General features: G+C 51.9%; 1 protein-coding gene across 1 annotated transcript in view; it reads right to left on the bottom strand.

Moving 5' to 3' along the window:
- EMILIN3 (elastin microfibril interfacer 3) overlaps positions 1-14,001 on the bottom strand; it is a 32,203-nt gene extending 18,202 nt beyond the window's left edge. The window contains exons 1-5 of the mRNA XM_014543701.1: positions 13,872-14,001; positions 12,439-12,494; positions 11,711-11,798; positions 5,940-6,039; positions 1,530-1,590 (exon numbers count right to left, since the gene is read on the bottom strand). Coding sequence (XP_014399187.1) covers positions 1,530-1,590; positions 5,940-6,039; positions 11,711-11,798; positions 12,439-12,494; positions 13,872-14,001 — 435 coding nt within the window. The remainder of the gene's footprint in view (positions 1-1,529; positions 1,591-5,939; positions 6,040-11,710; positions 11,799-12,438; positions 12,495-13,871) is intronic.
- Between the last annotated feature and the right edge of the window lie 1,231 nt (positions 14,002-15,232).

Genomic DNA, 15,232 nt, shown 5'->3' with positions numbered 1-15,232 from the left:
ATCCCCAGCCTTGGCCACCACCACTCTACTCTCTGCTTCTAGGAATTGACTCCTTTAGATTCCACATACAAGTGAGATCACACAGTGCCTGTCTTTCTGTGTCTGGCTTATTTCACTTAGCGTAATGTCCTCTGGGTCCATCCACGTTGTTGCAAACGGCAGAATTTCCTTCTTTTGAAAGGCTGAGTAATATCCCATCCTATATACAGGTGGGCAAAGGTAGGTTTACAGTTGTTTATATGGAAAATAATACAATAAATAATAATACAAGAACAAACTGTGTTTTGTGTACTCACAACTGTAAACCTCCCTTTGCCCACCCCTGCATGCACCACGTTTTCTTCCATCATTCATCTGAACTCACTCCAGGTATCTTTTCCGACCACAACAGAATGACACTGGGAATCAGTAACAGCAAAGAAACAGGAAAACTCACAAACATGTGGAAAGTAAACAGCGCACTCTTGAACAACTATTGGGTCAAATAGGAAATCAAAAGGAAATGGAAAAAAATATCCTGAGAAAGATGGAAATGCAAACACAACACAGCAAGACTTATGGGATGCGGCAAACGCAGCTGCTAACAGAAGTTTATCCTTTGCCTTCTTGCGGCTCTAATCACCCCCGAGGCTCGGGTCCAGCTGACAGACTGGCTTGTGCCTGGGGTGCCCCAAGAGGGAGCACTCTGGCTCCCCATCTCCCAGGGACAGGAATGGGTTCTGAGGGTCCTCCCAGCAGCACCCAAGGCAGCTGGACCAGCTCTCGGATGGATCCCTGCGCTGAGCTCTCTCTGTGCTGTGCGAGTCTCTACTGTCTGCCCAGGGGAGCCAGCCCTCTGAGTGCAGGGCCCCGCCCAAGCGGCCAGGCCTGCTGCTGGCTGGCCCTGGAGCTGTGCTGAGTAGCAGCCTGAGAGCTGGGAAGCAGGCAGCCCTCGTCCAGGAGGCTGCATGAAAGAGAGATTCTCGGGGTTCATGGATGTTGAAGAGATGACTGGGATCAACCACCTCATGCAGGGTTATAAAAACATATCCGTGCCCTGGCCAGTTGCTCAGTGGTTACAGCATAGGCCCTTGGACTGAAGGGTCTCGGGTTCGATTCCCAGTCAAGGGCACTTACCTTGGTTGCAGGTTGGATCTCCGGCCCCGGTCGGGGCTCGTGTGGAAGGCAACCAACCCATGTGATGTGTCTTTTTCACGTGGATGTTTTTTTTTTCTTTATCTCCCTCCCTTCCTCTTACCCTCCCTTCCACTCTCTAAATAATCAATGGGAAAGGTATCCACAGGTGAGGATTTAAAAAACAAACGAACATATCAGCAAAATAAATAAATACTGTTTTCCTTGCTGTTACTGATTTCCAGTGTCATTCGGTTGTGGTCGGAAAAGCAGCAAAGTGGAATTGGCAAATCAAATTGAAGAAACTTTGAGGAGTTCTGCATATCTGTTGATCCTGAGAATAACGAAGTTTTATGAGGGGAGGAAAGGACCTCGAGGCTCTCAGTTCTGTTCTTGGCACAACGCGATGCACCTACCGGGGAGCTCTCCAGACCTTCAGACGGAGGTGCAGGAGGCACGGTGATCTCCTGCCGACACCTGCAGCGGTGGGAGGTGTCCAGGTGCCGTCAGACCACAGGACGTGGCAGCAAAGGATTCTTCTCATCCTGCAGGAGACCGGTGGTCCACTTGATAGCCCTGCTTCCAAATTTGAATTTATCGTTTGTTTTAAATTTCTTTACCACATGGTAAGTGTCATGGGAATTTTTTTCTAAAGAGCTTCAAAGGGAAACTATAGACATTTTCTTTGTCTTTAAAAGCTAGCAAGGATCGTCATCTGAGAGAAATTATGAACATTGCAAAGCCGCTTGGGACAGAGTGGATAAATTATGCCAAAAAACAATTCCTAAGGACTTCAAAGTTGAAAAATATTTCTTTCCAAAGAAAAAAACTTCTGAAATAAAATAAATGGTGGCAATTCAGAGTAGGCATTTCTTCTGCTTTGTTGGAAGAAAAATGCTATATGAATAACTGTTCTGCAGGAGGGGTCCCTAGGTTATTGATTTAAATTTACACTTTCCTAGAAACAGTCGTGACAAAGTGAAACAAATTTTTGAACTGCCCCATTCAGATGGAATGAAATAATAAATAGGAATGGTTAAACATGAGCAACTTTTGTTTGGCAACTTTTTTCCCCCAATTCTCACCTGAGGGTATGTTTTCATTGATCTAAGAAAGGAAGGGAGAGAGAGAGAGAGAGAGAGAGAGAGAGAGAGAGAGAGAGAGAGAAACATTGATGTGAGAGAGACACATTGATTGGTTGCCTCCTGCATGCACCCTGACCGGGGCCAGGGATAGGACCTGCAGAATGTGTCCTTGACCTGGAATCAAACCCATGACTCTTTGGTGTGTGGGTCAATGCTCTAACCACTGAGCCCTGGCCAGGGCAACCACGTGCAACTTTTGATCCCACAATTCAGAGCATGTTTTATGAAACTCTGAAAGTACTACTTCTGTTGTGATTGCCTCAGCCTCATGGATCTTCATGGCTTGCTGATTGACAAGGTCTTCACCACCCTGTTCCTTCAACTCAGCTATTGAAGATGGCTGTGCAGAAAGCTCATTTTCCACTCTTTGTGGCCTGGATGTCCACTTTTGCTGCCCAACCATGAGAGAGGTACTGACTCTGATGGCTGCCGAGTAGAACGAATCCACAACAGTGAACACTTCCTGAGTCCTTACTTCCTCCAGCCACGGAGAACACCCTGAACTCATGAGTTCATTCAGTCTTCAAGTAACCACTCGGGAAGGGATTAATGCTTCATTTCTTGGGTGAGGAAATGAGGCTCAGAAAGGGTAAGGAAGGTCACACAGCAAGGAAGCCTCAAGCCCAGAGCCCCAGACACCAGAGCCAGTATAATCACTATGTTATCTGTGAGCAAACAGAGGCGGAGCCAGGGCATGGAGTCTTCTGCATTAGTTGAGATAAAAATGTGCTACCACTTTAATCTCATCTCAAAGAACTTTTCATTTCAGGAGGCATCATGTGTTTCATGTACATTTCTGGGTGACCAGACATTCCCATAGAATTCTGAAGCTCTGCTGAGCAGCGGTGGCTCCGGCACGCCTTCTCTGATGCTGGGATGACATAAAGGACATACGTTACAGTGAGATACTATGAAAACTTCCTCTGCCATTAAAAAATAAATTTCCCTGGCTAAACAAATGGTGCAATATTTACATAATGGAAGAGTACTCAACGATGAAAAGGGGCACAGTACTGATTCATGCAGCCACGTAGATGAATCCCAAAAGCCTTGTACTGGGTAGAGTAAACCAGACACAAAAGAATAGATACTGTATGGTTTTATCTATATAGAGTTTTAGAAAAGGAAAACCTAGTGTATCAGTTTGCTAGCACCGACTGCCATAGATGGGGACGCTAAACAACAGAAATTAATCTTTCTCACAGTTCTGGAGACTAAAAGCTCAAGGTCAAGGTGTGGTCCTAGCCAGTTTGGCTCAGTGGATAGAGCACTGGCCTGCAGACTGAAGGGTCCTGGGTTCTGTTCCGGTCAAGGGCACATGCCTGGGTTGAGGCTGGGTCCCCAGTGTGGGGTGTGCAGGAGGCAGCTGATCAATGATTCTCTCTCATCATTGATGTTTCTCTCTCCTCTCTCTCTCTCTCTCTCTCTCTCTCGCTCCCTTCCTCTCTGAAATCAATAAAAATATATTTTAAAAAAAGATTAAGGTGTGGCCAGGGTTGGTTCCTTCTGAGGCCTCTCTCCTTGGCTGTAGATGGCTGTCTTCTCCCTGTGTCTTCACAGGGTCTTCCCTCTGTGCGCCCACATGTCTGTCCCAACCTCTTCTTGTAAGGGCACTGGTTAAACTCGATTAGGGCCCACCTATGTGACCTCATTTTATCTTAGTTACCTCGTAAAGGTCCCATCTCCAAATACACTCACATTCGGAGGTTCTGGGGTTAGGGCTTCAACGTGGGAATTTGGGAAGAACATGATTCAGCCCACCACACCTACTCTATGGGGAACACACCAGAACAGTAGTTGCCTCTGGGAGCAGTGTGGGATAGAGGTTGACTGGGCCACAGTGAACTTTCTGGGGTTGATGGTAAACTGTATACAGTGACAGGCGTTTGGGTTACACAAGTATCTGTATTTGTCAAACTTACTGGAATAATACACTTAAGACATATGCATTTCACTGGATGTCAATCTCACCTCCAAGAAAACCATAAACAAATATTGAACTCTAGTTAATGATATGCTTGCATAGTGTCTAGAGGCAAAGTGTAGTGATGTCTGAAATTGCTTTTGAATTGATTGATGTGTAACTAGATGGATAGATACAGCAGCATGTTCACAATTGCAAAGTCCAGGAGGTGGGTTTATGTGGGTGGGTATTCATTGTATAATTCTTTCAATTTTGTTGTATGTTTGAAAATTTTCATCACAAAATGCTGGGGGAGAATATTTTTAAAAATAAAATTTCCACTTAAAAAATGTTAGCCAGACATTTCTCATGAAGTCTCCTTGATTACGAGATCAAGGCCCAGTCATGGACGGAATGACCAGGACTCCTGCCGAGTCACCGGTGGGTCAGCCCCCACAGTGTTTAGCCCCAGGACGCTTCTGTCCAAGGAGGAAGGGTAGGAAGGCGATTCAGGGAGAGGCCTGAGGGTGGGAGGGAGTTCCTGGGACCAGCTAAGGTGTGCAGGCTCAGGGTCAGAGGAAGCTGAGGTGCACTGTGGTTTGGAATCCAGGGCAGTCTATGATCGGTTTCCTTAAGCCATGATGACTCCATTTAGGCTCAGTGAGAGTGCTGGGGTGGACATGTGAACGATATGGAGTTGGCAGCGCATAGTAGGCACACAAGTACTGAATTTAAAGAGATTGGAAAGGGGCCTTCCCAGGACGTAATCCTCAGGAGACAGTGAAGTTGCCTGTCCGGCGGGGGAGTCGGTCTCTGCCTCTGCCAGGCCCACCTCTGGCCTGGCCTGCGATGCCTTGAGGAATGGGCCCCGGAGGCTGCTGGGTCTCTGGGTTCCTGGACAGCCAGGGCGAGGGCGCCTTGCCACATTTTTAGGAGAGAGCACATCCAAAACAATTTCTTTTTCTAAAAACTCGGCGCTAACGGGTTCCAGATGTCCGTTTGTTATATAATGGGGTTTGTTTTAATAGCGTCAACTTCCAGATGTGCAGCCTGGAATCAAGAAGCCCATTGGCCCCCTGGGGACCTGGTGAGCCAAGCCCAGAGCTGCCCGGGGAGAGAGCAGACGGACATGCAGAACCAGGCACGGGAGAGGAGCTGGTGGTGCCCTCCTGCTGCCCACTGGGCCGCTCACCTGCCCAGCAGCTATCCCTGACTGGGAGAGTGGGGTCGAGGGGGTCCGCCTCCTGCCGCTCAGTCCTGACTCTGAGCAGGGCTCCCAGTGGACAATCACAGAAAGACAGCCTGAGGGGTGTGTGCTTGGGAATCAGGCTGCACCAGTGCGGCCTGGTGACCTTGGTCAGGTCTCTCGGCCTTGCCGATCCTCACTGACCTTGCAGGTACAGTGGATTAACACCACGCTACCCTACGGATCCCTGTGAAGAGTGAAGCAAGGTGAGGGGCACAGAGGAGAATTGGGAAGCCTTGGGCCTTTCCCCTTGGTCCGTGGAAGAACAATCCCTTGTAACCCAGCACACCCCCAATGCCCCTCCCCAAGCCGGGAGCCCCTGGGCGGCACAGGCGAACTTTTCCCTGGACGCTGGAAGGGAGCCAGTGATGCAGCGCTCAGCACCCACACCCCCAGCACCTGCCCCACTGCCCTGCAGCTCCCACAGACAGAACCTTCTTCCTGGCCGAGCCAAAGGCAGCCTCTGGGGGACCCCCAGCTGGTCGGAGCTCCACTCTCTGCAGCCTTGCTGACCGTCCACTCCCTTGCCTACCTGTGGGCCCTCAGGTGCGGGAGGCAGTGACCAGTCTCCCGATCTTCTTCCTCTCGGCTGGCTGCAGCTACAACATCCGGTGGACTCAGGTGGTGGTGCCCTAGGAGGGATGTGCAGGTCTGAATGAGAAAGAGCCCAGAACCTAAGTGTAACCACAGGAGACAGACACACCCTTCCACGCCAGGAACACTGCTATGGTAAGGACGATCACCATCCCAAGTTAATGCGTGGAAACAATGCAATTCCAGCAAACTCCCAACCAAACTGGAGGGTGGGGGTGGAGGGTGGGACAATATAAAGGTGACATGAAAAATAAGTGTAGAGTAGTCATTGTAAGGGACTGAATGGTTGTCCCCCCAACCCCCAGTTCCTATATTGAAGTTCTAATCCCCAAGGTGATGGTATCAGGAGGTGGAGACTGTGGGAGGTGATTAGAGGGCAGAGCCCTCATAAATGGGGTTAGTGCCCTCATGGCAGAGACCCCCAGAGCCCTCTCACCCTTCTTCTGCCTCGTGAGGACACAGTGAGAGGTGGGTACTCTGCCACCAGGAAGAAAGCCCTCACCAGAGCCCGACGATGCTACCACCTGAGCTCAGACTTCCAGCCTCTGGAGCTGTTAGAAATACATTTCTGTCGTTTAAGCCACCCAGTCCATGGTATTTTGTGATGGCAACTCAAAGGGACTAAGAGAGTCATGATGTCTCTGTGAAGGAAGAACAATAAGGGAGGACCTACCCTCCCAGCTGTTAAAACATATGGTAACACCTGGCAGGTGTAGCTCAGTGGTTAAAGCATCGGCCTGTGCACCAAAGGGTCATGGGTTCGATTCCCAGTCAAAGGCCCTGGTCAGGAAGTGTGCAGGAGGCAACCAATCAATGTGTATCTCTTACATTGATGTTTCTCTCTCTCTTTCCCTCCCCCCTCCCTCACTTCCACTCTCTCTAAAAATCAATGGGAAAAATATCCTTGGGTGAGGAGTAATCAAATACCTCAAACATATGGTGAAACTCTAATAGTTTAAACAGTATGGCTCTAACACCAGAATAGCAGAGAAATAAATGGCACATAGAACTAAAGGTCCAGAAGTAGAGCCATCTACAGGTGAGAATGTGGAATGTGGTAAAGAAATTCATTTCAAACTAAAGCAAATAGCAATGCTAGCTGGTGTGAGAGATGGTTTATTTTTCATTTTGTATCTTTCGAAATGTCTGACTTTTCTAACTTCATACATGTAATACTCTTTTTTTAAATGTCAACATATTTTTATGTCAATATGTTAACTAGAGATTTTGGTTCCTTTGGGTTTTCTCCTTTGTACATCTTTGTATTTAAGAGAAACCTAACAGGTATTGTAACATTAACAATAAAAGGACATGTGACACTCTGTTGCTGGTTATCTCTGGGAGGTGGGCCCCAGCCAGGCTTTTCACCTTCTATGCCATGTATTTCCATGATGTTTGGACCGCTTCTCCTCCTCCCCTTCTCTCTTTGATTCCAAGTATGACTTTAAAAATCAAAAAGAGGAGGAATGAATTTTGAACAAAATAAACAAACGAGTGCAGAAATGATGGATTACTCAACAAATGGTTCTGGACAACTGGCTAACAATTTGGAAAAAATAAAGTTAGATTCCTACCTTATACCATAATAACCTCATATGGCTTTAAGATTTCAATGTTAGAAGTAAAACCATGAAAGAATCCCGAAACGTGCCCTGGCTGGTGGCCCAGTTGGTTGGAGCATTGTCCGGTACACCAAAAAGGTTTCGGGTTCGAGTCTCAGTCAGGACACATACATACCTAATTTGCATGTTCGATTCCCGGTTCAGCACATACGGGTGGCGGCCAATTGATGTTTCTCTCTCACATCCATGTTTCTCTCTCTCTAAAATCAATAAATGTACCCTTGAGTGATGATTTAAAAAAAGAATCCTGAAACATATATGATTTTAGATAGGCAATGATTTTTCTAAGAAGACCTCAAATGCATAGATTGATAGATTTGATAACAAAATACATAGTATCCCCCTTTCCATCAAAACAAAATATAATAAAAGTCAAACTGAGAAAAAAAGACAGATAAGAGTCCTACGTAACAAAGAATGAAGAATTTCAGTATATAAAGAGCTTTTACAAAAATTCCTGCCCCTCATTTCTTTTCCAAGCCAAAAATAGAGGGAATTTGACCACATTGAGCCCTGAGTTTCCTAGCGCAGCTGAGGCTGGGGGGTGGGGCCGTCCAGAGGGTTCAGAATGGAGTGGAGAGCTCATGGGGCACTCCAGGGCCGGGCTGGGTGCCCTCCATGTGGCAGGGGTTCCCCAGTCTCCCTGGCATCCACAATCCCATCTGGTGCCAGCTTCTCCAGTCCAACCTGACACACGCCCCTCCGGGCACATCTAACATGTTCCCACTCCTTCACACACACCAGGCACTTCCCGTTTCCATGACTTTTGCAAACGCTGGTCTCTCTGCTTGGCTCACTCTCTTTACCAGAAAAAGATCCAACTGCTCCTTGAAGGCTCAGCTCAAATGTCCCCTGTTCTGCGAAACCATCTTTACCCCCAGCCCCCGCCCAATGGAAGTCCCCTCAGGCTCCTGCAGCGCCTGCCCATCGTTCTCCCACCCAGCTGCACTTTTCTGCTTATCTGGTCCCCCAGATGGACAGGGCCTCCATGGGGGCTCCCCTTCCCCACTCCAGGTCTGGCTCAGGGCAGGGGTTAAACCAATTCTCCAAGAACAAATGAATTGCCTTGTGATTGACAGAGCAGGGCACTTGATATGACACTTCCTATGTTGGCTGGTTGAGCTTTAGGGTCAATCAAGTTATTTCCTAAAACCATATAATTTCATTCACTGTTGGACATAGGTTATGTGACTATTATGTAATGAGAAATACATTAAAGAGAGGTGCCCAGTTACAGTACGAATGAAAGTAAAAGAAAGAAACGCACCGAGGGGCAATGGTATGTGAACACACTTGAACTACGGATGGCCATGGCTGAGACCGACAAGCAGAGCCTCATACCCGGCTCGGTGCCAGCACACCCTGCCCTAGAGATGCCCAGCCTCTCCAGGGAGAAAGAGCTACGACAGCGGCATTCCCAGGTTTGGTGCTGACACAGAGAAGGAAGGGGAGCACCTGCAGTAGGATTGGAGCTCTGGGGGCAGACGTGGGGGAGCGTGTATTGCACAACCAGGTGAGCCCAGTGGTTCCCTCCCAGGCAGCAGTTTTGTCTCTTCGTCCGTCCCTGAATGCCCAGCATCTGGAAAAGTACCTGGTGCACAGGAGGCCTTCAGTGAACGTTTGTGCACCGAGTGACTGGAATGAGTCGGGCACAGTACCTGCAGAAGGGGCTGAAGTCACCTCTGGGGGCCTCCCCAGGCTGAACACTCCTGAGTTAGAAAGTGGGGCTGTTCTCATTGGAGGTTCGGCCTCTAGAGGACCCCGCTCTGAGGGAGCAGAGGCTGGGGCAGGGGAGGAGGGACAGGTGCCTCCAGCGTGATGAGGAGGCTCAGAGGGCACTGGGCACCTGTGGGGCCGAGGCAAGGACCACAAGGTGGGGGTAAGGGAGGAGGGGAGCCCAGAGCAGGAAGCCGTGGGGCTGGGCCTGGACCCCCCTCCCTGAGACAGCAGGTTGCTAGCAGCCAGGCCCAGAGGCGAAGCCTGCAGAGAGAGAAGGCTGCCGTGCCTGTGGGCTCAACGATGAGGATGTGCCTCCGGGTGGTGAGAACTGTATAACAAGGACTCGAATTTGAGGCTCAAAGGGGCCAGGTCTGTTCTCAAGGTCACCTGCTAGTGAAGGACGAGCCAAGACTCAATTTCATATCTTTCTAGTTCCAGAGACTGACCTTTTTTCACTCTGCTAAAAACAGCGAGGCCACTGGCACCGGACAGGCGTGGTGCCGGGGCCGGAGCCGGCCTCAGCCTGGGTCAGTGCGGCACCAGGGCTGGGGTCAGTCTGAGGTCAGGGCCAGACCAGGGCTAGGGGCAGAGTGGCCAGGCCCGAGAGAAACTGGCTTTCTGGGCCCTGTGTAGCCAGTCAGGAAACAGTGTCCCAAGGGTGGTGGCAGGGTCCGCCAGAGCCCAGCTCCCTCTCCCTCTATCCCCGGCCTCGCCTGACCTTCCTCCCCTGGGTGAGCAACTGGCCTGGCCCTTATCCTGGAGGAGGCTGCAGCTGCTCCCACAGCCCTGGTCCCAGCAGACAAAGGCGCTTTCTTTCCCAGCACAAGGTCTCGATTGCATGTTGCCCTGAATCTGAAAGCTCCTATGAAGCAAGTGGTTCCCTCCCAGGCTGTGTGTGTGTGTGTGTGTGCGCGCGCGCACACTGGGTCCCAGGGAGCTGGGTCATGGGGCCGTCAAGCCCTCTCCCTGCCCACTGCCTGGGTGTGGCCCAGCATTTCTCAGTCTGCATCCTTTGTATACATCCGTGGGTGTGTGTGCGTGTACGTACGTGTCTCTCTGGGCCTGTATGTGTGAGCATGTTTGAGCATGTCTTTGCAGCAGCATGTGTGACTGCCTAGATGTATGTATGTTTCAGTGCACACCTCTGTGCACACCAGCACACACCTACACGTTTGCACACCTAGGTACCTGTGTAGCTATCTCTGTACCCAAGTGCTTGGGTGTGTGGGTATGTTTCACGTGTGTGTCTACATGAGGTCCCTGTGCCCTCTGGCCGCGCCTCCCCATCCTTCCCCGCCCCTGGCTGCTGCTCCTGTAGTTGTCCCTTCCTCCTCAAGCTGCATTTGTCTGGGAACAACCTGGCCGGTTCAGCTCTGGGAGGAAGACAGGTTTGTACAGCTTGGCCTGGCCCATACACTTTCCAAAAGTTCCCTGGCTGCCTGCCGAACTCTGTGCAAAAAAGACTTGTGGGGAATAGTCTAACAGGAAGGTGGGGACCCTGTCGAGGGGGCTCAGGACCCCCGTTCCAAGCCCCAACATGAAATGGGAACATCAGTCCATGGAGCCTCACCAGCGAAGGGCCCTGTGCCCTGAGGCTGAGCTCCATTTGAGGACCCTCCACCCCCGAGGAGGGGACACAGCATCTCGGGGCCTCATGCCCAGATGGCAGAGCACAAAGAAGGTGAGGCCCCGAGAGGTGCTTCAGGCCTTCAGGGGGCTGAGCCCTTCCCGGCACCTTGCTGCCCCGGCCCTGGTGACCTTCCAGGGACAGCCTGGGTCTGCCCAGGCCAGGGTGCTGCCACCAGTGCCACAGCCTCACGGGAGGCGCTCCGCCTACACAGAGCCCAGAGCCTCCAGACTCCAAATCAGAAAGTCGGTGTCTGAGCAGCACCGATGTCACAGGGCGGGTTCTGTCCAGCACCCACCGGACCTGGGCTTATGGGGCCCTCCGGCTGGTTTCTCCCAGCCCCTTCCGCACCCCTGACCTGAAGCACAGGGGTGGGGGCTTCCCGCACTGCTCTCCCCACTGATACCCGGGGCCCCACCCCTAATGGCACAGGGGTCTTGCAGGTGCCCCAGGCTGTTGGAAGGAGGGCTGTCCAATGGGGTGAGAGCTGATCCGAGTGAGGCTCAGGGCACAGGTGGCAGCCACTCACCACAGGACCCGGGCGCTGCTGCTGGCAGAGGTGCCACAGCCATGTGAGGAGGGCAGGCCCGTGGGCACAGTGGCTGCTAGAGTTGAACAGGATGTGCCCGGGAGGCTGGCTCCTTCCAGTCCCCATGGCCTCCACCAACCGCCCCCTCTCCTTTTCCCTCCAGAAATCCTTTCCTCGCTGGGGAGGGATGTACTGGAAAGCATTGCTCTTACCTGGCATGGGTGTCCAGGCCAGGGGCTTCTTTGGAAACTCAAAAGCCAGCAAGACAATCTTGCCTCTCTTTTTCAGTGCCAGCTGTCCCTGAGAAGTGAGCGTAGACTAGCTGACGGGGGCACGAAGGGGAGGGGGAGCCCACGGTGCAAGGAGTAACCGAAAACCGAAACACACAAGGCCAGGAATTGAGCAGTCTGTGCACCACAGTGACTCCGAAGAGAGGCACTTGAATGGGTGTTTAATCTCTTTGAACCCCTGCTCCTTGTAGAGGCTGGATGGCCGGGCCGGTGGGGCCTGGCCATGGACCGTGGTCCCTGACCCTGGGGCCTGTTTTGGGTGCTGGGTGTGCACAGAGGGTGCTGTTGGAGGGGCTCTGAACCCTCCTGTGCTGCTCCCTCCCTCTCCCGCCCCCAGTCCAGGGGAGAGGCCTCTCCACCCCCTCCCTGAATGGGATGCTAATGATTTCTAATTGACCTGGGGAGCAGAAGCAAGTGGCTGCAGGAACTTAGCCGGCAAGAGCACCCACTCCCCTGGCCCGCTGTCCAACTCTCTCTCACGCGCACACCCACACGGGGAGCACCGGAACTGAAGGCTCTGTTCCTTACGGACACACACCCTGCTTCTGATGGGGAAATCCTACAAGGGGCTGGGCTGGGCAATCTCCGCAGGCCCCTCTAGTCCACCCGACAGGCCTGCGTGTCCCTTAGCCCCCGCCGAAGGCACTCACCCGGGCCTTGGCAGCCCCTCCGGTCTGGCTCTTCAGTGGCCTGGAAAGTTTGGGATCTGTGAATGGAAAAGCCTGGGTCAGAGCTGGAGTGGGGATGGGGTGGAAGGGGGGGGCGGTGGGAGCAGAGTCTTGAGTTTTCCTGGTCTGGCCTCCTCCTGGTCCAAGCCAGGAAAAAGGCTAAATACCTCAGCAGCTCTGCTGGGCCTGGCCCCTCAGGTCCCGCCCTCCTCCCCCACTGCACCTGCAGAGGGGCCCTAGGTGTGATCCACACACTGGAAGGCCCCGAGGATTCTCAGGGAACCCGAATGTGCTGGGACCGAGATGGGTGAGGTCCATGCGTCATCCTGAGGGAGCGGTACAACAGACTAGGGCCGTGGTCGGCAAACTGTGGCTCGCGAGCCACATGCGGCTTTTTGGCCCCTTGAGTGTGGCTCTTCCTAATCCTTAGGAGTACCCTAATTAAGTTAATAACAATGTACCTACCTATATAGTTTAAGTTTAAAAATTTTGGCTCTCAAAAGAAATTTCAATCGTTGTACTGTCGATATTTGGCTCTGTTGACTAATGAGTTTGCCGACCCTGGACTAGGGTAATGTTGGCAAGTGCCCAGCTTTGTCCCACATGGGACTGCCACACCTTTCTGGACACCCCCTCTGGGGTGGAGCACTCACCCCTCGGGGGTGCCCGCTGCCAGCATCACACCCACCTGAACTCCTGAGCCTGTCCTAGGGTTCTGCTCCTGAGAGCCGGCTGAACATCCCAGTGGGGGACGTAGCCCTGGGAATGCAAGCTGACTCTGTATTCTCAGGTCGCCTGCTGGTTGTACCAGGAGCCACGGCCCACGGCTCTCCAATTACTCAGGTAGCAAATGTGTGCTCTGTGCACTAGATCCAACCTGCAGGCAGATATGTGTCTGTTCAGAGGATTTTTTGAAAATCTGAATTTATTGCACACATTTAAAAATCAGGGGATTTTATATAAATATCTGACTTTCCATCCTCTGTTGGAAAAAAAAATATCAGGGTGCCAGGCAACACAGGGCCCACATTCCCGAGTGGCACCAGCTGGCTGTGGCTGGCAGCGGCTGTCCCTTTAGCAGGGCACAATTCTTAGTGCCTTACATCTGGCCCACGACTCATGGACGTCACCTGCCTCACCTGGTGTGCGTTCGCGTTCACAAACGCTGCTATATATAGAGAAAAGGGCCCAGTGCCACTGAGGTGTGCCCAGATGGACACAGACCCGTCTGGCCATTCAGGCAGGGACAAAATCCCGCAGCTCTCCACTCTGCCCATCACCATAAAAACCACCTGGAGCTGCTCTCTTCACCCAACAGTGGTCACAAAAGGGGATGGAGGTAAGTCTGGCTTGACTTGTCCTTAGTAAACACTTGGCACAATCCTTTAAAAAACCATCCCTACAATTTCATCCACTAGGGTTGATGTCAAATTCACAAGGCTGTAGTGAGCTGAATTGCCCGTCTTCCTTTCCTGAGAATGGTGGCACTTCCTCCCACACCTCGGCCCTCACCCACGACGGCTCAGAGGCCGACACCAGCTCCATCTGCGGCCCTTGCTCCCTGCGGAATCCACACTGGCCACGGGAGACTTGAGTGCAATCCATTCAATGTCTGGTGCGGAGTCAGGAGAGGGTAACGTCTAGCAGATTTCATGGTCCCTGGATTGGTCATTCCCCCAACCAGACTCTGAGGTGCCTGACAGGGTGGTGTCTTCTCTGTCTCCCTGAGATAGCAGGAGAGACTGAGTCCTCGGGGCCGTGTCCAAGGGCTCAGTGCCTTTGGGGGGGCCATGGGTTGGGCCTGATAGTGGGCCTGCTGCCCTCAGTTACAGGAATGAGACAGGAAAAGATGGGAACTCACTTTTTCCTGCATAGACTTGGTCCCAGCTGCTTTTTCCTGTCTTCCTTTGAACTCTGCTTCCAGGATGTGGCTGCCTGGGCCTTGGGCTCCCAGCCACTGCTTCATTGCACTCAGCTCCCCCACATGTGGCCTTCCTGTTGCCTGAGCTCCAGGTGGGAAGGTGACCAATATCTGCTCATCCTCTAGGCCCGTTTCCTGGGAGGCCTCCCTTCTGCTCATATGCAGGTAACCGGCCCACAGCCCCTGACTGATCAGGACGGTCTTGCTGGCCCCTTCCCAAAGCAGGGGCAGTTCTGCCTCCTGGTCCTTAAACCCACATCCTGCATCTCCTTCTGCCTGTGCCCCCTCCCCTTTCTGGGTCTTCTCTCTGAAAACGACCTCTTCTCTCTCATCAGCAGCTTCAACCTGTCCTTGGCCCCCCTTCTTAATCCCAAACAGGATGTGGTGTGAAGAGAGAGGGCAGGGCAGCTCAGCTTTCCCTCCCAAGTGAAAGGATGCCCTGCGGGTCTGGGGTGGGGGGGTGGGGGGGCCCTCAGAGGAACTCCCAAGTCCAGGGCTTCCCTAAAGTTTATTTTAACTTAAGGGTAGATGTCACTCGTATACTAGCGTGTGATTGATATTTCTACAAAACCATTTTTGAGTTGATATAAAAATGCTTTAAATAACTTAGTTTTTTCACTGAATCTATGAATAAAATTGATGCTGTAAAACAGGGGTCGGCCAACTTTTTCTGTAAAGGGCCAGTCAACCTCTTCGGCTTTGCAGGCCACGTGGTTCTGTGGACGATGCGACTCTGTGGTTGCGGCGTGAAAGCAGCCACACGGTATGTACAGGAGTGTGCGCGGCTGTGCTCCAATAAACCTTTGCTCCTGGTCTCTGAAATGTCATTTGGCACGAGATTCACGTGTCATGAAG

The sequence above is a fragment of the Myotis brandtii genome, unplaced genomic scaffold, assembly GCF_000412655.1.
Source record: "Myotis brandtii unplaced genomic scaffold, ASM41265v1 scaffold333, whole genome shotgun sequence".
Taxonomy (NCBI): Eukaryota; Metazoa; Chordata; class Mammalia; order Chiroptera; family Vespertilionidae; genus Myotis; species Myotis brandtii.
Note: the sequence above shows the minus strand (reverse complement) of the source record. Positions and strands in the feature narration are given on the sequence as shown.